General features: G+C 43.0%; 1 protein-coding gene across 1 annotated transcript; it reads left to right on the top strand.

Annotated features, from left to right (window-relative positions):
- The first annotated feature begins 7,970 nt into the window (after positions 1–7,970).
- irs2b (insulin receptor substrate 2b) lies at positions 7,971–20,997 on the top strand. The gene is made up of 2 exons (XM_004082003.5): positions 7,971–11,511; positions 18,794–20,997. The coding sequence occupies exons 1-2, from the start codon at positions 8,271–8,273 to the stop codon at positions 18,796–18,798; spliced, it is 3,246 nt and encodes a 1,081-aa protein (XP_004082051.2). The 5' UTR covers positions 7,971–8,270; the 3' UTR covers positions 18,799–20,997.
- Positions 20,998–22,216: the final 1,219 nt, after the last annotated feature.

The following is a 22,216-nucleotide window of genomic DNA, read 5'->3' as shown; positions in this document are numbered from 1 at the left end:
ACATTGTGAAAAGATATGTAAGGGTGAAGTAGGTGAGAGGTGCAGGCACATATGAACAGTCCACAATTGCTGTTCAAGTGAGAAGTGTGCGCTGACTGTTAGAAAGGAGAACAATCAGAGCGTAGTTTGTTCGCTTACCTAACTCTACAACTACATGTTTGAATAGTGAATCTGATGGGCTTCATCTTATGGGCACTTACGTATCATGGGCACAACCTGTGCGTGCCACATTTGCAAGCGGTCAGTAAGGTGCCAGAATGCATTCCTTACCACTGACTAGACTGTGGCAGAAGCGCATGGCATGACAGCATCATGCATGACTGAAGTGTGTGTAACTTACATTAGCCTAACAAATGCTTCACAATACACTTACCACACGCACAACAAAGGTGGTCCATTTTCAAGATGTCCCTTAAGGTGGCTGCACAAGCCTCCAAAGAACTGCAAGACACATCTGTGCTCCTCTTAGGATCCCGCTGCTCCTCTCTACGACCCTCCACGGGCCCGGTCAACCCAAAAACCTGCAGCACTCGTACGGGTCAACCCCCATGCGGGTGGATGTGACCAAGGCTTGATCACTTGTCGTCCCTACTAACTGAAGTGTACTGTGTTGACATATTAATACACATCTCTTCATTTTCAATCAGACCTTTCACCACAAGTGTAGAAACTCAAGAACTTTGCTCTGCAGCTTTCATTTTAAGAAAGTTTTTGCCAACAAGTTAGGTTTTTATGAAATGCTCCGTAAATCCAAGTGTCATTTCATCTTTCCTGGATACTCCCAATGTTTTGAAGAGCGTAAAGCAGCTGCTCAACCACAAAACTGTTTTTGGCCTCAGAGCAGGTTGAATGAAGGCAAAAACAAGTTTAGAGGAAAAGTCACCACCCCTGCTTTCACATGTTTCCACGACCGCACAGTTACATGAACGATCCACTTCACCAAGTCATGTGTACGATGTGTTCTTGGTGTTCCCCAGAGGAATGTCATCTGGCTTTGCCATCCCTACACACAAGCCATTCTTATTCCAGACTCATCTGGACTTTTTCTGGTAAAATGATCTGCCTAAAGGGGTAGGAGATGTTCATCTCTATCTTCAAATTTCTTTCAAAGAAATATTGGCTATCTTGGTGATTGTTGAGTTCTTCTTTTGAAAGTTAATTTAGATATATTTTAATTAGCACTAATATTTGACTGCAGCTACATCAACTACCATGTTAGCGGCAGCCTTTCCATCAATAAACACGGATGAGGAAGACAAAAAAGTAGGTAAAATATAAAACAACCCGGGTATTGCACTGATCCTGGATTTTGACCATGTCATATATCAAAGGGACTGATGATAATCTCGGTCTTCACCAACAGGATCCTAAATCATAAAAATTGAAGCTTGGCAAATTAAATGAAGTTTAATTCAATTCCCTTCAATTCAGTTTTATTTATAGAGCCCAATGTTACAACAATGGTCGTCTCAATGGGCTTCATACCTGTAACTGTACAAGAACATGAAATCACTCATAAAATTCCATGGGTTATTGCTAAACCAAAATAAACAGACTACGCTAAACTGGGCATCCCTGTCCTTAGACTCATACTCCCTACAACAATCCATGCCTGAGAACTTGTGCTACTGTAATACACATCCCCAGCAGAAAAAGGTAGTGTGCATTTTCTGTTGGTTCACCATCCACCAAAAAAGAACGACTGGGAGGTGTGTGGAACCCCAGTAAAAGAAACATGGGGAGTTACACTATAATTAAACTGTAAAAAGGTCCACCTCTGCAAGCCGGCCTCTGCAGGAAACTCTTGTTTTGGTCCACACCAGAGTTAGATCCTTAACTCTATATGAGAACTGGACTGAGTGACACCCCCCCGCCTCGCGTTCCAAACAGGAAGTACCCACTGGCTCCAAGAAGCCAAAATTCCATAGACTTCTATAGAGAAATAAACAGCTACTACTGTTACTCAGTAACTCTATTTATCACAATGACCATTCTTGCTCTGCTACCTTTTTTTAACATGCTCTTGCTTAACATAATTTTTTTTCATGATATTTAACATATGTTGTGTTTCAAGTGGTAGTGGATGTGGGTTACGAACAAGCTGACTCCTGATTGGCAAAGGTGCGGGTTATCATGAAGAAAATGGCGACTGAAATGACTTCCTTTCGTCGGAGCCAGAAGTGATCCATTTTCTATGGGTAATATCACACTCACTCGGTCCAGTTCTCGCATACAGTCAATGGTTCAGATGGGCTTTCCTACCTGCCAAAATGAAGTGGCAGGTAGGAATTCACCCAAAATACAAGTCAAATGCTCCAGATGTAAGAACAGTCAGTGTTGATTTCTTCCTTCTTTTTATTTGTATGGTGGTGATGTTCATGCATTTTTTCTCTCTATTGTATTTTATGTCTATGAATGACTTTATTCAGTCAAACTGAAACGTTCGGTGGAGAAAACAAGCAAAATCACCTGTTTTGCTCTATTTGAGCCCTCTCAATGCTTTGATGCCAATATTTCCTGCTCTGTGGAAACAGTTTGTTAGAAGGCCTTTACAGTTCACCACAACTGTGCCTCAGATCACAAAAAGCATTCTCCATTAAGACGAGGTTGAATTCCTCTGACGGAGGCCCTGTGCTCAACTGTGGAAAGTCTTCCAAGCAAAGTGTGAACTTTTGCAGCTACAAAAGAGGACAAAAGAGGACCGCGTCTAACTGAAAGTCCAAATATTTGACTGCAGTCGTTTTTTTTTTTTGCTGAGAAGCAGTGATGCCTGCTTTTGCATATTTATGACCATGTGTCACTGTATAGACACCACAGAACCTGTGAATGTGGCTCAGGCAAAGTAGGAAAAAGAACAATGAGGAGAAATTAATGTAATAATAGATTTAAAAAAAAAAAGGAGGATCTGTTTAAGCTGAGTTGCAACAATCGGTTGAGTACACACACTCACACAAATAAGCAGAGAAGGATGACAAACCCACACACTCCCACTCCATTTCTTTTTTTAAACCGGATCTGTTCCTTTGTAAATATTATACTCCTACATGTGTTTCTTTAATCTTACTTCAATAATCAAATCGATCTTAACCGCAAACTGACTCTTTGTTTTTTATAAGTGGAAATTCAAAAAATCCACTGCCTCCATAACTCTTTTAACACAAAAGTTGACCAATATCATTCATAAATCTGAAATGGTTTAATCTAAAACACTAAAATATGAAGCCATATCTGTAAAATAAATAGAAACTCCTTCAGTCTTCATGTTTAATGCACTCCTTCCATCTTAATGCTCAGTTCTGACCAAGTCGGTATGGCGGCTCTTTAATCACTGTCGTTTACATCCAGCATGTGACTCCTGATAATTCTCAACGATGACAAATAACTAATGATGCTATTACAGAGCCTGAATATCAAATGCAGTCAAATCTATTTAATCAAAGCCTCTTTCTATGATGTTGACACCTCGCAGCTGTTATCTCTGCGAGGTCAAGAGTACTTCATTTGAAGAAGATGTATTCATGCCAGATTTGTCATCTGTGGGTGCAAGCTCATGCGGCTGTCACCAGGAGCGAAAATGCCTCATTAACCAGTAAAATCATGAAAGATTCTTTTTCTGAGAGATATTCTTACGAAAAAGGAAGGAAAATGATTAGTGCAGTTACAATTGTGTCACAATTACAGAAGAGTGATGCTTTAAAGTCTAACATTTACTTAGTTACTTTTGCATTAGTAACTAAAATAGCCTTCACCCAACACGCTTTTTCCTTTCAGTTAAATACATTTGTAATGAAAATAAAACTACTTTTGTGCAGCTACACATACCTCTTTTTTTTATGCTGGTCCTAAAGTTAAAATCACACCAACATATAGCTCAACACAAGAACATATGAAAAATTCATTAAAAAAAAAATAAAGCAAAAAATAGGAGTACATTTTGGAAATCAAAACAATTTTTTTAGCCGTTAGCACTGAGGAAACACTGCCCCTTTGTTCTCCTTGTTGCTGAGAGCTCTCTGTTTACATGCACTCCCGCTAGCTTACAGACCCTCAAACCCCTGACCTAAGATTGTAACACAACTTACAAGCAATATAAGAGATATCTAGGTGTACAGTTTTAATCTAGATGCCAGCTCTAACGAGGAAAACGAAGACGTAAACGGATCTCGTCGTCTACAAGCAGAGGCATCCCACCCAGTGTGTTTTCTACATCACAACTTAGCTCTTTTCCCAACAGTATTTTTGTCTGCCCCTGATTAACAATGATAGAAAGAAATACCCAGAAATGCAAGTTTGAGCTTCATTTTTTTTAATTATGTCTTGCAACATCAGAATGAATGCCACAAAAACATGCTAAAAACACCATTTTCATCAGAGTGAGTAAAACTTTTTTTTGTTATTTGGTTACTCCACCCACCCCTGGCTGTTATATAAGGATCTTGAACACAGGTTGAAAGGGCCCCCTCTGGGCCCAGTTTTAGTTCGGGCCCCCACAAAACTTAGCTGCGCCTCTGATTGTAAACCACATATTAAAATGTTGAACAGTTCAGCTAAACATCTGAAGCTGCTTCTCAATACTTGTGACAGCAGGGACACAAAAAGCTCCACAGTGTCTTTTCCTCTGCATCAATCAATCTTTGATCAGTCAGCTCCAAAAGCATCCACAAGCGAATTTCCACTTTCACAAAGGTTATTGATCAGGAAATCGAGTCAATTACTAAGGACAATGAAAACAATCTATACTGTATGTGCTCAAGAGCACAACAAGATGTTTTCATTACAGCCAGCTGTTTAAATGCTGACTTTAGGAAACTGCAGATAATTAAAGTGATTTTTTTTTAATGTTTTTTAAAAAAGTGTTGCCACAGTTTTACGTGCAAACAGAGTGATGTCAGTGTTTTCCACAAAGCAGCTTCTTGTTTTTTTGCTGCCTGCGGCATCACTATACTGTTGTTCGGTGACCCGCAAAAACATGTTGCCATAAAAACAAAAGGGAACTCTTTCACGTATTTTTTCCTCTAATTCTAATGTAGCTGAAACACATTTTGTGGAAATGCTTCTACTACAAACTCTGGTATTTTGTGACTTTCACAAAAGCGGAACATTTTCTAACTTCTTCTAAATACATGAACATTTATTTTATTGGAAAAAACACTTTAAATTTAACTTTTTTTTGTTTTACTTTTAGGAATAAAAGAAAAATATTTTTATTTCCAGACATCAAATCAATTCAACAGTTTAGATGTGTACTTTGTTTATTCAAGAGTCCTGAAACGTCAGCGTGATGAAGCAGTCAGTTTCTGATCATTTGAGTCACCAAACCACTGAAGTAAACATCAACCTAATTCCCAACAGGGATGTAAAAAAACAAAAAGAAAATCAATAGGCCATAAATAACGCAGGGATTAAACTGAGATCAAAAACACCCAAACAGCACAAGCACAACAAAATGAATCAGACACCCTGGGCTGCGACTGTGATCTGTTTTGGCTTTGTTTAATGAGATGACGCAGAGGGTGAGGAGTGTGATGATCGGACGCCAACAATACATGTTTGTGCTGTTCATTTGATGGGGCCTAATGTGGCAAAGAGTATGACTGATCCTAATCTGCACCCCCTCCCCAGCTTGTCCCTAATCTTACCTCATCAGTTTGGCTGTTCTAATCGTCTTTATGAAAGCTTATCAAACTAATTGTTGCGTGCAGTGACAGTGCAGCCACAGACTGAAACGTTATGTGGTTGTGACTCAGCATACGGGGCAGGTTGTGTTTGAAAACCAGCCTAAAGCGCCTCAATGAGATTAGGTCGTCAAAGCTGGAGCTTCTGTGTGGACTCGGTTGCATAATGCCGCTGTTTATTTGACCCTTTGTGCCTGTTTGTAGTGATCTATCACTGAACTAGTAGTGGTAGTAAATCCAGATGATGAGAAAGACTTGAGGGGAGCACTCCTGCTGCCTCCTTTCCAAAATAAATAAAGCTATAAACCTGTAATAGGTTGATTGCAAGGGACAACGAGGGGGCCCACTTAGAGCTTTGTAAATCAGGTTCGGGTGGCTGTTTAATTAACTTGCAAATTAATGCACCATGCTGTTTAAATTGCAGGGAGATAAATATTCATGCAGTTAGGTAAGGAAAGGGCAAGGACATATCACAAGCACAACCGTGGCTGAGTCTGCAAGCAAATCCAAAGATTTCTTTGTATTTGTCTGACAGTAAATGTCTTATTCATTTTCACTTATCACTTTTCCTAACCCTCTTTTCATGTCACCACTCTACATCCTGGATTTCTCTTTGACAATCTTATAAACTGAGCAATATTTAGACGTGACAGATGTTTCCGGCGTATTTATCAGATTCAGGAATGACCTCAGAAGGGGCTATCAGTGAGCAAAAGGTCAGACCCCAGTCTGTCACTACGGAAACAGCAGGACAGGGAACCCTCCTTATCCTTAAGGGGGACATCTGAGCCTCGATGTTGGGGGCACTCCATTCCTCAGCGTCTATTTATACATAAAAATACTTCAACAGCTTTTCAGATAGGGCTGAGACTTCTGTTGGCTCTAATAGTGACCCAACTCTTGCGTAACATCACATGTAAAATTACTGGAAGCTGGCACCCACAATTACAATTGAAGATGGAACCAGTAGGCAATGTGAGGCTCTGGGTTTTTCTGAGGATGGTTTAAAGTGTGTGAAGTGGAGCAGCAGCTAGAGTGTGAGTTAGTAAGAGAAGGCGACTGATTTCAGTAGGATAATTGACATGCATGGAGCAATGCCTCCAAGGGCACTGTGAGTGGATGCTGAGCCAGCACTGTGGGATGTAAAGAAACGTGGCCACGTGTGGTGTGTGGCTAAAACCACAGGACACGCCGCAGTACAGAACCCCCTTTTCACTCTGATCTCCACTGGACAGCCTCCAAAAGCATCCTCATTAAATCAGAATTCAGGACTTCCCTTTCCAACAGCAGAGTCTGACCTGCTTTCATCACTTCTGGGGCACACTGTTCTGCTCGTTCCCATCATAAAATAAAAAATAAAAAAAAACGAAGAAAAAAAACCCTGCACCATCCCTCTGCTGAACAGGAAGAAGGCAGCCTCTTTTCCCAGGAAGTCACACACAGACCGCTGCCCATTCCACCGTCGCGCTCATCACTGGCACAGCACGCTGGCGAGCGCGTTTCATCATTACGCACACGACCAGCCAATGACGCACAGACTTTGGGAGAATTTTTTTGCCGTCATCATGATCGCTGTTCTTCCTGACCATATATGGGCCTTCTGTGGTTCAGAGAAAGTTGGTCCAATATGGGAGCAGAGCTGTATGTATCATATCTGTCAACCTGCGGTTCTCCCTCTGATAATAAATGTATGATGATGCCAACTGGATGCTTATGCAACAGCGCTACATGCGCTACATCTTTAACACACTGTGTTAGGATTTGACCGTGAACTCAGCGGATAGAATATCCGCCTGAGCCGTGGATGTACAGAGGAGTGATTGCGCACAGGGAATATTACATTGAGGTGATGCTTGTTTACCAGCATGAATGCAAGGACTGGAATCGACCTCCTTCCTCTACCCTTATTTATTTTTAGAAACAGTATTTAAAAGGAAAATTATGAAAAAAGATCGACTGGATAGAGTCATTTCTATGCTTAGCTCCTTTGATCTGAGTTTGCATTCAGATAACTGGTTTTATAACCCACCCAAGCGCCTTAAATAAAAGCTTTGTAGGTCGGGAACATTTCAATTGGGAAGCTATTTAGGGCTATATCCTGCTAAAATTCTCCACAGAAGCCAAATGATGGATCATGGGACCAAAGATGCTATAAATAAAGCTGCAGTCCTGACTGACTACGCTAAAATGAGTCGGAAGAGGGCAGAGTGATAGTAGGAGGGCTTTTTCCTCCTCCCTCTCCTATGAACGGGGTTGTCTCACTCCAGCATTCATCCCGATTCCACCAATAAGCCCAATGAGTCTAACGCGCACCGCCCACAGTCGGCGTGCGTATTTTTTTCTTCTCCTTTCCGTTCCTTTTTTTTTTCAACCAGAGCAGAATGTGTAGATCGACACGCGTTGTTTCTCTCCCTCTTCAGTCGGCACACCAGCAGACATGTGTTATTTATTGCTGAGCTGAGGGAGAAGACGAACGTACAGTCAGCTCCGGGGGAAAAAAGAAAGAGCGCGGATTCCAGGAAAGCGCAGCGTTTCTCCAACAACTCCAGTGAAGGCAGGACGCGAAGCGTCTGGATTTGGAAAACCGACACGAGAATGGCGAGTCCGCCTCACGCAGGCGATCAGTCGATATTGATCAGTAACACGAGCAGCGGCGTCAAGAAATGCGGATACTTGAAGAAGCAGAAACACGGACACAAGCGCTTTTTCGTGCTGAGGGAGCCGAGCGAGGGCTTCCCCGCCCGCCTGGAGTACTACGAGAGCGAGAAGAAATGGAAAAACAAATCGGCGGCGAAGAGAGCCATCGCTCTGGACTGCTGCCTCAACATCAGCAAGAGAGCGGACGCCAAAAACAAGCACCTCGTCGCGCTGTACACCAAGGACGAGTACTTCGCGGTGGCGGCGGAGAACGAGCAGGAGCAGGAGAGCTGGTACCGCGCGCTCACGGATCTGATGGCCGAGGGGAAAGCGTGCGACGGCTCCGCGTCCAACTCCACGTCCTCGCTGGTTGGCTTCGACGAGGCGAGCTACGGGCTGATCACGCCGGTGGCCGCCGCCTACAAGGAGGTTTGGCAAGTCAACCTGAAATCCAGAGGCCTGGGGCAGAGCAGGAACATGACCGGCGTCTACCGGCTCTGTCTCTCCAGCCGGACTATTAGCTTCCTCAAGCTCAACTCGGATGTCGCCTCAGTCAATCTACAGCTGATGAACATCCGGAGGTGCGGCCACTCTGACAGCTTCTTCTTCATTGAAGTTGGCCGGTCGGCCGCCACCGGGCCGGGGGAGCTGTGGATGCAGGCGGATGACTCCGTGGTGGCGCAGAGTATCCACGAAACCATCCTGGAAGCCATGAAAGCCATGAAGGAGCTGTCGGAGTTCCGCCCTCGCAGCAAGAGCCAATCGTCTGGGACAAATCCCATCTCTGTTCCCACACGAAGGCACTTGAACAACCTCCCCCCGAGCCAAACGGGGCTTCCCCGCCGGTCGCGCACTGACAGCATGGCGGCCACCTCTCCTGTCAGCAAATGCTCCTCCTGTCGAATACGCACGGCCAGCGAGGGCGATGGCACCATGACACGCCCAGTGTCCGCCACCGGGAGCCCCCTCAGCCCCGGGGTGCACAGGAGCCTCCTATGCAGATCCCACACCATCACCGCCCGACCCTCTTTGACCAACCACTCCTCCTCCCTGCTGCACAGTAAGTCCATATCCATGCCCCTGTCACCTTCTCCCCCTGTCGCCACCAATTGTTCAGGAAACATCTCCTCCTGTTCAGACTGCATCGCCCCCCGCCCCTCCAGCTGCAGTGCATCCTTCTCAGGCTCCCCCAGCGATGCAGGTTTCATATCATGTGAAGAGTATGGTTCAAGCCCTGCAGACGCACGAGACCTCAGGTTACCCCTCACCCTCCGCAGCAACACCCCAGAGTCTCTCAAAGCAGACACTCCTCCCTCCAGAGATGGCAGTGAGCTGGATGGTTACATGGTGATGGAGCGACAGAGCTGCCGGCGGTTATCAGAGCTGGACAAAGCATACCGAAAGCGCACATACTCTCTTACAACTCCCCGTCAGCCAAGGCGCCCCCCTCAAGTGTCATCAGCCTCCCTGGATGAGTACACGCTCATGAGGGCCACATACACCAGTGGAAGTCAGTCCTCTCTGAGATGCCACACAGCCTCTCCTAAGGGAAGCAGACTTGAGGATTACAGAGATGTTCACATCAGCTCCAATGGCCTCCATATTGACAATGGCTACATGCCCATGATGCCAGGCGTTGCCCCTCAAACACCCGGTTCCAGGGAGGAGCCGTACATGCCCATGAGCTCCATGTGCGTCTCTGCTCCCAAGCAGATCATCAACCCTCGCTGCCACTCCTCCACTACAGGGCTGGCCCCACGCACAGACTCTCCTGGGAGCGTTTCTCTGGAGGACAGTGGCTACATGCCGATGTGGTGTGGAAACAAAATGTCACTAGAAAGCAGTGATGGAAAACCTAATCACGGGGAGTACCTGTATATGTCTCCTGTTGACACGCTGGTGTCTCTGACACCTCCGGACTATATTCTCAGTCCCTCGGGAGACCCCAACTTGCAGCACAGACACCCACTTTCGTACAGCTCTCTACCCAGAACACTCAAAAGCATAGTGCAGCACAACGGATCCACCGACTCGGACCAATATGTGCTAATGAGTTTACAGAGAAAACGTACTGAGGAGGAGCCTAACTACTGTCCCATCTCTCCAGGTGAATGTGTGCCCAGCAGCATATCAACCACTTTTTCCAGTGTTCCATCTCCTCTCAGACTGTCCCGACCAGATGGGGGTCTGGTGCACCGCGGCAGGGTGTGCCGGCCCACCCGCCTGGCTCTGGAGTCCCTCAGAACTTTACCATGCATGAGCGAGCATCCCCTTCCCTCAGAGCCACGCAGCCCCGGAGAGTACATCAATATAGATTTTGGTAGCGCTACTCATATGTCAAAGGCACACTCTGCATCCGAGTGTGCTGAAAAGGGCTCTACCCCACTCTCAGACTATGCCAACATTGATGTCAGCTCCCCGGTTCAGCTGGGTTCACACACAGCCATATTGGAGGAATGTCTTGCTGCACCTGATGGCTTGACTTGCTCCAGGCAGGTGAGCGTCAAGCAGGACCCAAAAGGAGTGAAGCAGGAGGAGGAAAAGATATTGGAAAAAGGCGAGAAAGAAACTGAATGTCTGCCTACTCCTGTCAAAGACGAATATGCTGAGATGACCTTTGGTTCTTCTGCCCCTTTACCTGATGCTGCACCCCTCCCCACAAGCCCCACTGCTTGTGTCAAAAGACTCAGCCTTGAGAGCAGCATAGTGGATGTGAGACCCTCTGTGCCCGTGGACTCTTTTCTCCTTGGGGGTCCTTCGTTAGCTGTCACAATCGTGGATCCAGACAAGGGGGCAAAAGTGATCCGGGCCGACCCGCAAGGACGTCGGCGCCACAGCTCAGAGACTTTTTCCTCCACTACCACTGTGACGCCTGTGTGTCCTTCATTTGCTCACGACACCAAACGGCACAGCTCAGCCTCTGTGGAAAACGTGTCCCGCACGGTTTGCAGTTCTGACGAGCCCGGAGAGGAAACCGCAAGTCCGATGTGCAGGGAAACGTCAGCCGGTTATCAAAATGGACTTAACTACATTGCCTTAAATTTGATGGAGGGGAATATTGGGGCATGCAGGTTAGGAGACTGTGATGAACTCTTGAGGTTCAAGGCATCCTGTTGCTGCAAGGGGAGTCTGAATGGCTTCAACAGTAGCCCCTATGCCAGCATGGGATTCAAGGAAACTACTGCTGCTGCTGTGAAAGGTTAGTTTTCATGGTCACCACTATTCTGATTGAGTAACATTTCAGTCTCTGCTGAGACTGTTTGCAAAACGACTGAATTCCTTCTTTCACAAAGTTGTAACAACATACAAATGTTTAAGAGCCGCTAAGAACCTTTATTATATACTTTGACAGCTCTTTTATGGTCACATCATTGAGACAGAGCCTCTCTGCTGTTCTCAGAAAACAGCTGCAGTGTTGTGAAATGCAATGTAGTGACCTTATCCGTTAGCTTCATCTGTTTTACTTTGACATTACCAACATGCTGATATGTAAACACAGGCTTCAGGAGCTGAGAGGAGTACACTGGTTATTAACATAGCTGTTGGGTGCGGACTGTGATGTTTAGATAGGATTAGCCACCTACTAGTCACACTCACAACTCCGAAAAATCTCAAGGTTGTGTGATGCTGAGAAAGTCTTTCATCAGGCTTGAGCTGCACAGATGAGCTGAAGAAAGCCAGCTTCCCCTCTAAATAAAAGCATGTAAAGTTTTGCCAATTAGCTTATTTTGAAATGGCTGTCCATGTTTGCGATTTCTCTAGTGGATGCTGCTGTTGTCTGTTTGTGTGAATGGTCTGCTCTGATCTCTCTCAGTGACGCAGTTTAGTTCCACGTCAGTATAAAGAAAAGAAAAAAGAGAAAAAACTAAGCTGATTCGATGACGCACTTAACTCTACTGCTGCCTTTATTAAAAACAGGCAGAACAGCTAAAGAAACTAAACATTTAAACAATAAACATACAAAAAATGAGGACTTTTTTTACCATGTACAAGGTGGTATATGTCTGTTGGCAGTAAAATCCATGTGACTAGCTGGAGTGAATAGCTGCCATCAAAATTACCTTTCACCTAATTTTGCCTGTGTGGTGCGGCGGGGGCTTTTCATGCAACTGTAAATGGCAGGGATTATTCAAATAAATGGATGACCTGGCAGGGGCATGTCAGAAGTTGCTGTTGCTTGAAAAGAAAATACAGTGTCGGGATCATTGTGAGCCAGAAGGCTGTGTTCCGGATGGTGAAATACAAGAGTTTAATTAGTGTTTGTGCTTTCACAACCAAGTTGTCTGTGTCTTAGCTGAATCTTGTGAGCACAGTCAGTTTTTAGCTTGGTACAAGTCATCAGGTTCCCCAGAAAAACAAGTGAGTCAGTTGTTTATCAATTGTCAGGTACTGGGTTTCAGGACTGGAATGCAGGCGGTGTGCAAAGGTTGCTGGGAGAGGTGAATGCTCACTTGTTTTTCTAATCTGGTGGGATGGACTCTGAAGGGGGGATGGGGAGACTCTTCTCTTTCCCCCCCCCCCCTCTGAGAACAACTTCACAAACAGGCCAATTGAATGTTTGTTTCACAAGAGCTGCCGTCCATAGATCTTTTGTTTGGAGATGTCTGAGTTTAGCAAGGCGCAGACATTTTGGACTCTTATTTCCTGTTGACAACTTGGGTAATTGTCATTAAGTACTCATGTTGGCTTCATGTGGAGACATTTGTCTGCAGATACATGATAGGAAAGGAAATGGGAAGGTGAAAGGACACAAATGACGGATGGATGAGTTGTTTTGAATCTCACTTACAGCCAGATTAGAAATGGAGATAAAAGTGCCAAGATGTTGTTTCTCTTGAGGTGATAGAAAAAGGAGGGCACGTCTGTTTACTAAAAGGTGACAGGCTTTGCCACATTCTCTTACAGTCCTATTGTGAACACTGTGTACATTCCATCTATTCCGTCACGTACATCAGGACAATACCTGTTTTGCATCTAAAGGCACTCTGATCTGAGGATAAAGTATTTGTTGCTCCTGTCCTATAATCAGGTGGATGCTGAAACTGTACAGCCAGGTTGTGCTACTATGACCCAATACCCACAGCCTCAACAATCACAATGCTTAAATATGTAGCTCTACCATATTGCTGTATTCTCAACTACCCCTGCATTACTTGCCACAGATTACCTGGATCAGGAGTGTTGAGTTAATCAGAACCTGTAATTGTTTGATCCAGTTACTTGATAAGTTGGACATGGATAGCAGCAAACAACCAGCCTAGTATATCTTAAAGTATGGTGTATTAACCTTGTTGTTAGTGATACTCTTAAGGACCCACTTTAATGAAAATCACGTTTTGGTGTTTTAATATTTTATTATCGACTTTTTCTCATGCTGGAGGACAAAGAAAGACAAAGAAAAATAAGCATTTCTTTATTCAAATCGTGGCGAATCAGAAACAGACGAAAAAATGCAGTTAGAAAAAGATTGTAGTTTCCAGGTACAAAATACAACCAGAAGATCAGACCTCCTTGTTCCATTCTATAGAAATCCATCCAATTGCAGACAAATAAACCCGTGTATGTCTTGGTTTTCCTTGTCCGAGCTGGTATCTGGTTCAAAACGGTACAGCTGGAAAGCTCAAATATTACGTGCCATTTTTGTTGCACCGGTATTGCTTGGAAGGGGTTTGAGGGGCCGTAAGCTAGCGGAAGATATTGTAAACAAAGGGATGATAGGAAGTCAGGGGAGGCTTACTCCACGCTAACAGTCCTACCGCACAACACTGAGGTGAATTTCTGATGAACTCTCTCAGAAATATGGACTGACTTCCATATTGCAGGAAACGACACAGGTTTTTTGATTTTGGTGAAAAACTGCATAATCAGAATTTAAAGACCACTGGGAACGCTTTTACAGATGATTTGAGTGGGACTTCAAAACATAAAAAAAACCTTTAAGTTTGCCTTTCAAAAGCTCCTTTAAAATCATCATTACCCATTTCTGTGTGATTAAAAGTGCAGCCGACAGAAGAAAAAAATAGATTGTGTCCCTCATTTGTGGGGCCTGACTGCCAATCCCCTCTGAGACAAATATACACATTTTAACTCTGAGTGCTTCTGCCATGTGCGTACATATATACAGCCATCAGCAGATGGTGGAGGGTTCATTGGGGGGGGGTCAGGGGTTTCTGCACCTGCCCTGCCAAGCAGTGCTCACTGGTTATCTGGCCCCTCAGAGGAGAGTGACAATACGGCAATGACTGGCCACCATCTGCCACCACAACAACGGGGAGAAGGTGGAGGGCGTGGTTAAGCAATTTCAAGAATACAACTCCAATGTCTCCTCCCCCCTCTCCTCTTGCACGTCCTCCTCCCCCATTCCCCCCCACCCCCGCCTGTCTTTAGACACTGGTTTCTGTTTTTCAGAAATCACGTGACGAGTTTGTCCTTCCGACACAAGCACACACCTTCTCCTCCGGATCTTTGTTCCTTTTGCTTTTTAACGGGTTTAGCCGCTTTTAATGTGTGAATAGTTTTACGTCCATGCAAATTGAAAGCCTTCAGTATTTGCCCACGTATCAATCTTCCTGTTGGAGTCAAGTCTTCACGGTCTGCGTGGAAAACACCTGCTTAAAAAATAAAACATGCACGTAGTATTTGGAGGAACGCGGTGTCTCTCCTCACCTGTTTTGAACCCCCCCCGCCCCTCCCTGCAGACACACGTACACATTGCTCTAGGCTGCCTGATACATAACTCTTTGAGCAAAGTAGGGCGGGATGTTCCAGCACAAGATAAAAACAAAGTTAACTTCCTCTATCCTCAGTTTAGCTTAAAGGTAAGAAGGATTACATTCACTTCAGGATTAGACATTGTTCAGCAGCCTGTTTTTCAAAAGGCAAAGGAAAGCCTGTGTTCTGCGGCCTGAGTGAACGCTCACTGTAATAATTATACACACAAGTTGTAAACTGTCAGTTTTATGGCATTTAGCTGATTTTGCACTCATCAGAAGGCACTTCCTCTTTTAAAACCCATCATTGAATTACTGCTTTTCTGACTTTTGTTTAGATAAGCAGAGTATTAGGTAGTAGAAATTGAAAGGATTTATTACTTAATAAAGTTTCAGGTGTTTGAAGCCAACTAATAGGTATATTGCGCAATAGGGGAATAAAAATGCATCTATTCATCTATTTCAGAAATGTTCCTAGTGGTGTGATTGTCATTTTTAGCCTAAATAAAAAAAAAAAAAACTGTCATTTTTAGGACAGTTTCTGCAGAGCGACTGTACTTCACTAGAAATTCTCACAGTTGTGGGAGGGACTATTGGAGGAGAGCAACCCCACTTCCTCTCCCCGTTGCCGAGAGCTCTCTGTTTACACACATGCTCTTCAGATGCGAGGAAAACAAAGACGTACATGGATCTAGTTGTCCACAAGCAGATGCTTCACAACCAAGTGGAGCAGGGAGCTTGTAACCCACCCAGCGTATTTTCGGTCACAAATACAAACTTTTTTTCAAATGGCATTTTTTCATCGGTTCCCGATTCTCAACAATTTGAATGACGAAAAACTCAGAAATGAAAATTATATCTTAATTTTCTTAAGACATGTCGTTCATCATCAAATAAATGACACACTAACATATTTGAAACACCAAAACCACCATTTTATCATAACTGAATTCTCATTTAAAACTACTCTGATCTGACAATAAAGTATTTGTCGCTCGTGCCAATCAAACTTTGGTCCCCCCCATGTGACTGAATTGTTGTTTTTAGCTGTTAAAGAACAGCTTAGAAACAGTGAATCCCCAAACAACATTTTCTTCATTTGATTGATTGAAATGATGAGTCAGCATGAAGGTTCAGTGCAGTTGTTTTTGTTTTGTTGGTCTGACAGGCGTGGGAGGTCAGAGGTATCGCCACTGTTTGTTTGGTGGAGCACTGCTGTAGTTTAGGGAGGAGTCAGGCAGGAATGTCAATAGAGCAGATCTGAGCTTGCTGATCTCTCTGTCCACTGCCAGCACACCAATAATACATTTTTCCTCCTGTTTTGCTGGTATGTTGGAACACTTTTGTTGCCCCCTAAAAAAAACCCGAAATTTTAACCAGCAGTGCGTCTGCACAAAAACAGGGACTTGTTTACATCTGAAGAGGGGGCTGATAAGGCAAAACTGTGGAGTAAGTCTAATTTTAGCATTTGAGACTAAATAAATAACTAACAGGGCCTCTATGTGTGTGTTAGAGTTTGTGTGTGCATTTGAACAGGGGCCCAGACGGTGGGTAGCGGGGAGGGGCAGGGGTGTGTGTGCATGCTGCTCCAAACAGAGGAGGGGTGGAGGCCATTGGGTTCATTCCTCTGTTGGACCTCTGTCCCCTCCTCTCAGTGAAATCCCCCTCCCCAAATCTTCCTGCCCACCCAGACTTTTCTCCTATCAGCTCTTGTTTGAATAGCATTGTGTGTGGCCGGTCCCAGTACGCCTCATTGCCTCCTAGCTGCATTGTTCATTAAAAACAAAAAAGGAAGCGATGCTTCAGTTTATGTTCATGGCTACACCTGGTTGCTGATCCAAGCTTTTAGGTGATTCATGTTCCTTCCCAGAAGATCTCAGTCATTCCCGCCCTGCCTCTGCATGCCGCTTGCTGCCTCCAGTAACACACATACACCCTCAGACATTGGGTTGTTATGGTCTGCCGGTCGCATGACTTCACTGCATTCCCGTTCTTCTCTGTCAGGTTCAGTCTGTTACTGTGGTTTTTCCACAGCGACCCACCCTCGTGGTCCTGTTTTCCTCAGTCTCTAATGAAGATGAGGAGGCGGTGGCAGCTCACAGGAGTCAAATCTGTTGCTCTATCATCCAATTGGCCTCTGCAGGCTAATGTTTTTACATTTTAGACACGTCAGGGCAGCTTAAGAGTACTTCTGAAAGAAATTCAAAACTTTGGAACGAACATCAAACTTTCATTAGCAGAGAGTATATGTAAAAGAAGTGTGCATGTGTGTGTTGATGGTGGGAATGGCTGAGGAAGGGGAGGAATGGGTGGGGGTGAAGTGAGGATTCTGAATGAACAGTTTGTTTGAGAGACTGATGATCAGATCCGGCTTTGTGAAAACGGCTCTTGTTTGCAGCCTGGAAGGACGTGAGGAGACGGCGAGAAAAGGAAGCAACTCAACCTCTGTGTTTGTGTGTTTATGACAGGCAGCCAAGACTTCCGCTCCCACTTGATAGCTGTGCATGCAAATGAAACCTCACAAGCATGCAGATGGTAGTGGGGGTCAGCGCAGCATTCTGAAGGCGGCTTTGCAACAGAGCACTTTTTTTTTTAGCAGTTTACAAAAACTGAGTCGCTTTGTTTTGTGCCTTAGCTTCAATAAACATGTTTTTGTGTTGAAGCATACTCCATATGGACATGCTAATGTAGCTAAGGGTAACAACTGTAGTTTTGTATAACCATTGTATACTAAACATGTGGTACAGACTCTTCTTTATTCCTTTGTTGTAGCTGGAACTGTTGTGGCAAAGGAAAGATAATATATGGGGGATGCTAACAACTTTAGCAGCTCATGCAACAAAATGATTTTTTTAAGAGTAATTGACCACAACTGCATGTGGCTGCTGTGTTTTTGTGCAGTAACTTTAATAAACTTGTATTTTGTTTGTTTTGGCTAAAGCTTACTTCATATGGCAATGATCTAGCTAAAGGTGACAATTGAAATTCTTTGCTAAAAACGTGGTGGAACCGGCTTTTGTTAATTCCTTTGTTTTAGCTGGAGCTATTGTGGCAAAGAGATGAGGTATGGGGGATGCCAACAATATTAGTAGCTACTGGACTGGAATGTCTTTTTTTTTTTAAAGCAATTGACAATAACTGATTTGCTTAGTTGTTGTGCCTTTATCTGTAGCTAAAGTTTATTTTGTATGGGAATATGAATGTAGCTCAGGGTAGCAATTGTAGTTCTTTAATAAAAATATGTGGTGTTAGAGGCTCTTGTTAATTCTTTGTTTTTAGCTGGAGCTGTTGTTACGAGGAAAAGATCATGTATGGAGAAAGCTAACACCAAAAAAAAAATTCCAACAATGTCTTTTCCGTACATAGGTTGGGGCTCTATACTAGTCTGCAAGCAAGGATTCAGTATCTGAAAATAAACAAAAGTTGCACTTTCCGAATTGTTATTGAACCAATGCGATAACAATGCAAGCTCTTTGAATACCGGCATAGCCTAAAATGGAAAAACTGCAAATACATGTTAGGGGGTTGTGATGTTTACGCTCCCGGAGAGGTGTAAAACTAAGCTGGAAACCTGATTGTTAACCCAATGATATAAATACCTCACTAAATGGTATAAAATGTACTTGTAGAGTAAGTAAGATATCGTGAATAAGCCTTAGATTAGTTTTTAAAGAGAATATTTGCTGCTAAATTAATTATTGTGATCCTTTACTTTTGTGTTTAAACAAATTAACCGAGCTTTATGAATGTTGTTTCGTCTTCTTCTTCCAGAATGAAGACTTGATGGGTCTTCCGACCCCTCATCCTCCCCTCCTCGTCCCTCTTGTCTTGCGAAAGTGGGATTTGGGTGCAGCCAGATGACGGGGTCGACACGGCGACAGCTGGACTCTGCGTTGCAGTCGATGTCCCTTGACCTCTTCACTGCCTCCAGGGGTCATGGGGACAGCGGTCACCATGGAAACACAGACACTTGACCCTTGCCCCAAATCTTCCCTCCTCTTTCTCGGCACCCAAACACTCAGGTGCCATTGCTGCTGTAGTACTAGATTAAAAGAAAACAAAAACCTTAAATGGACAATTACCTTAAACACTTGACGGTTGACTAGGTATTTTATAGGCCTTCGAATACTTCTGCAGTATATTCTTACCATTTCAACAGGTTCATGGCTTCAGCCTGCAGATGCCAGATCTTCTCACCTGAAAAACCTGTGAACCAAACCTGGACAGCATCCATGCACACTAAACCCTGTTGAGCATACTAATTACATGTATTTATTTATTTATCATGTATGTATGCTTGGAATGAAACGTGTGATAATTTATATAGAGGACTAAGAGTCAACGATATTAACACCATTTAAAATCAAAAATACCAATTTTTTTTTTTTTTTTAAGAGCCCTACCTCAGCATCAAGTCACACAAGATAAATATATACAAATATTTATTTTCCAAGGTGAATGTTTTTTTTCCTTCTTTTTTTTTTTTTTCTTAGAAACAAAAACATCAATCCAAAGCCTTACTCCAGCCATCAGCCTCCATCTGATGGACTCTTAGTTCGGACCTTTAAAACGCAGTATCGAAGATTTACAGACTGAATGTTCATCGCAGCAGACTGAGAGATTATGTTACCTTTGATCCCACAAATATGACGAGGCGATGTATTTAAAGACCAGAGTAATATATTTATTGATATACACATTAAAATAGTACTAACAGAATCTCAGATGTTGTTGTTGCATTGCACCAAAAAATAAAAGATAAAAGCTGTCACAAATTCAAACATGGCAGCAGCGCCATCTGTGGCCTGTATGAACTCAAGTCTCTCCCTCTGTTCGACCTGTGAGCGCCTGCCCGCAGCGACAGGAACATGAATGTTTTCAAACAGAGTAACTGGACAGTCGTTTATTTTCTCCTCCCCCTTACCTGACACTGCAGAGCCCGCCGCCTGCATGACAGAGCTCGCAGGACTCGGCGGTTTGACGAGCCGCTCGACAGCCCGAACACATGACCTCCTCCGCATGATCTCGCATTTACAAACTTTCCAGATTGTAACACAAGACACGTTGAATGTAGTACATGCTGTGGATCACGTGATCTTAGACACACAAAGACTGTATAACGGAACATCCGTAGGTAGTGAATGAGAACTACATCACAGTTACAAGCCCAATAAACAAACATTTCCTAATTTATCTGAACTCACAGGTACTTCAACATTGCCTATACACTGTAAATAAAGCGGTGTTACAGAGAAAAGCATCTGAACACAAGCTGAGAAAGTTTTGAGGGGTGGTAAGTTAAATAACTTATGTTTGTATTGTACATACGTGTTTGAGTGACATTTCTAATGCAACAAGAGCACTAATTAAGTTATATGCTAACCAGAAAGGTTTGGCTTCTTTTTTTTTTTTTTTAAACATCATGGGATGGTTTAGCAAACAGAATGCCACTACGAGGACTTTTTTAATTCTATGATTCTAAAAAAATAACGACAAACAAAAAAAAAACATTAGATAAAAACATTATACTTGATACAATGAGTTCTTGATATTAAGGTACAAACACAAGGCATATATGCAATATTTACACCTCTAAAAGTTAGTTTACAAAGATGTACCAAATGTAGAAAAACTGTTAATAATGTTTGTTAAACCTGAAATCCAATTTGTTCCTTTTTGTACATTGATTGCTTCAATTTTGAAACCTTTTTCTGCTTGTTTTTTGCTAACGGAGCCTCTCTGTGTTTTGAGCTGTGTTTTTTGCATTTGGATAATATTTTCAAAGTTTTTATTTGGCATCTAAAGGTTACGATATCTGCTATGGCTTATCTTGCTGTGTCTTTTTTTCCCATTGTAAATATTTCATATCATGCACATTGTGACGCTAACTAAGAAATGATAATTTAAAAATTAGCTCATTGCTTTAGACTGTGTTGATTCTTTATAGACACATGCAATAAATTATATTTAAGGAAGCTTTGTGGCTGTTTTCTCTTTCTTGTGGACACCTCCCTTTCATATAACAAAGACGATTTGGCTTTTTGTTGAATGTGGATAGATTCCTAAAATGCAACCCTTCTTCATTTGAAAAAGGTGTAACAGATGAATAAAGATGAGCTTTTTCTCCAAAAATCTCTTTGTTTAAAAGACCGCATTAAAAATTGGGTGTATTTGTCTCAGCTTCACCTCCTTGTTATTGTTTTTGTGTCTCCGTGTCCCCACCCCCAGCAACCAATTAGAGCAGCACTTTGAAACAGCCCCTTGTAATGGGAGGGGATGAATAAGACCACAATACAAGAACAGTTTTCCATCCTTAAATGTGATGGTAAAATGGATGTTCTTAAAAAAAACAACTAAGAAATAGAAAAAGTATAATTTAGTATTTTAAGGTTTTGTTAACAGTAGATAGAAAAGAACGTTTTTACTAATAACTATTTGAGCAAATATGACTTAAATAGCTTTTAGGGGAAGAGCTGAGGGGTAAAAGGATTTTATAGCAAAAAATATGCAAGCTGACTGACAAAAAAAAAAAAAAAAGCAGAATGATCGCCTGAAGGTGGATGTCCTCCATTAAACAGATGTCCCAGCTGGAGTGTCAATGTGAAAGAAAGAATCCTAGAGAGCAAAAACGTGACAATGTGTCTTTAGACCCGATCCATCACTTCCCTTTGCTTGATTTGCTTTCACAGTTTAATTAAAAATCTGTTTTATCTCATTAAAATGTGTAAGAAGGGATTTAGAGAAAGCCTTGGGAAAGTTTTTTGCTGCCGCGGTTTCGCAGTTTTGGCTGAAAGGGAAGTCTTTATCGCTGTGTGACGATAGATACAAAAGACAGTACCTGAGCTCAGACAAAAGCAATAAAAATAAATCATAGTTTTAGTGGGATAATACAAACAGAGAGGGCGTGGCCCCGCTTGTCAATTCATACACTTCCACTCAGAACAATCTGTTTTTTAAAGTCCCACTCTGATCATTTTTTGATCTATTATAAAATTGTTCCCAGGGGTCTTTTTGATTATGCCACATTTTAGCTATCAATCCATCCAAAACCTGCATCATTTTCTAAGACATAATTCCTGCAGAGCAGCAGTAGTTCATTATAAATTCACCTGAGTTGTGGGCGGGATTGTGAATGATCGTAATCATCCCTCTTTTTTTTTAACATGTTCTCCCACTAGCTTACAGCCCATCAAA

The sequence above is a fragment of the Oryzias latipes genome, chromosome 21 (genome assembly GCF_053564925.1).
Source record: "Oryzias latipes strain Hd-rR chromosome 21, Olatipes_Hd-rR_3.1".
Taxonomy (NCBI): Eukaryota; Metazoa; Chordata; class Actinopteri; order Beloniformes; family Adrianichthyidae; genus Oryzias; species Oryzias latipes.
Note: the sequence above shows the minus strand (reverse complement) of the source record. Positions and strands in the feature narration are given on the sequence as shown.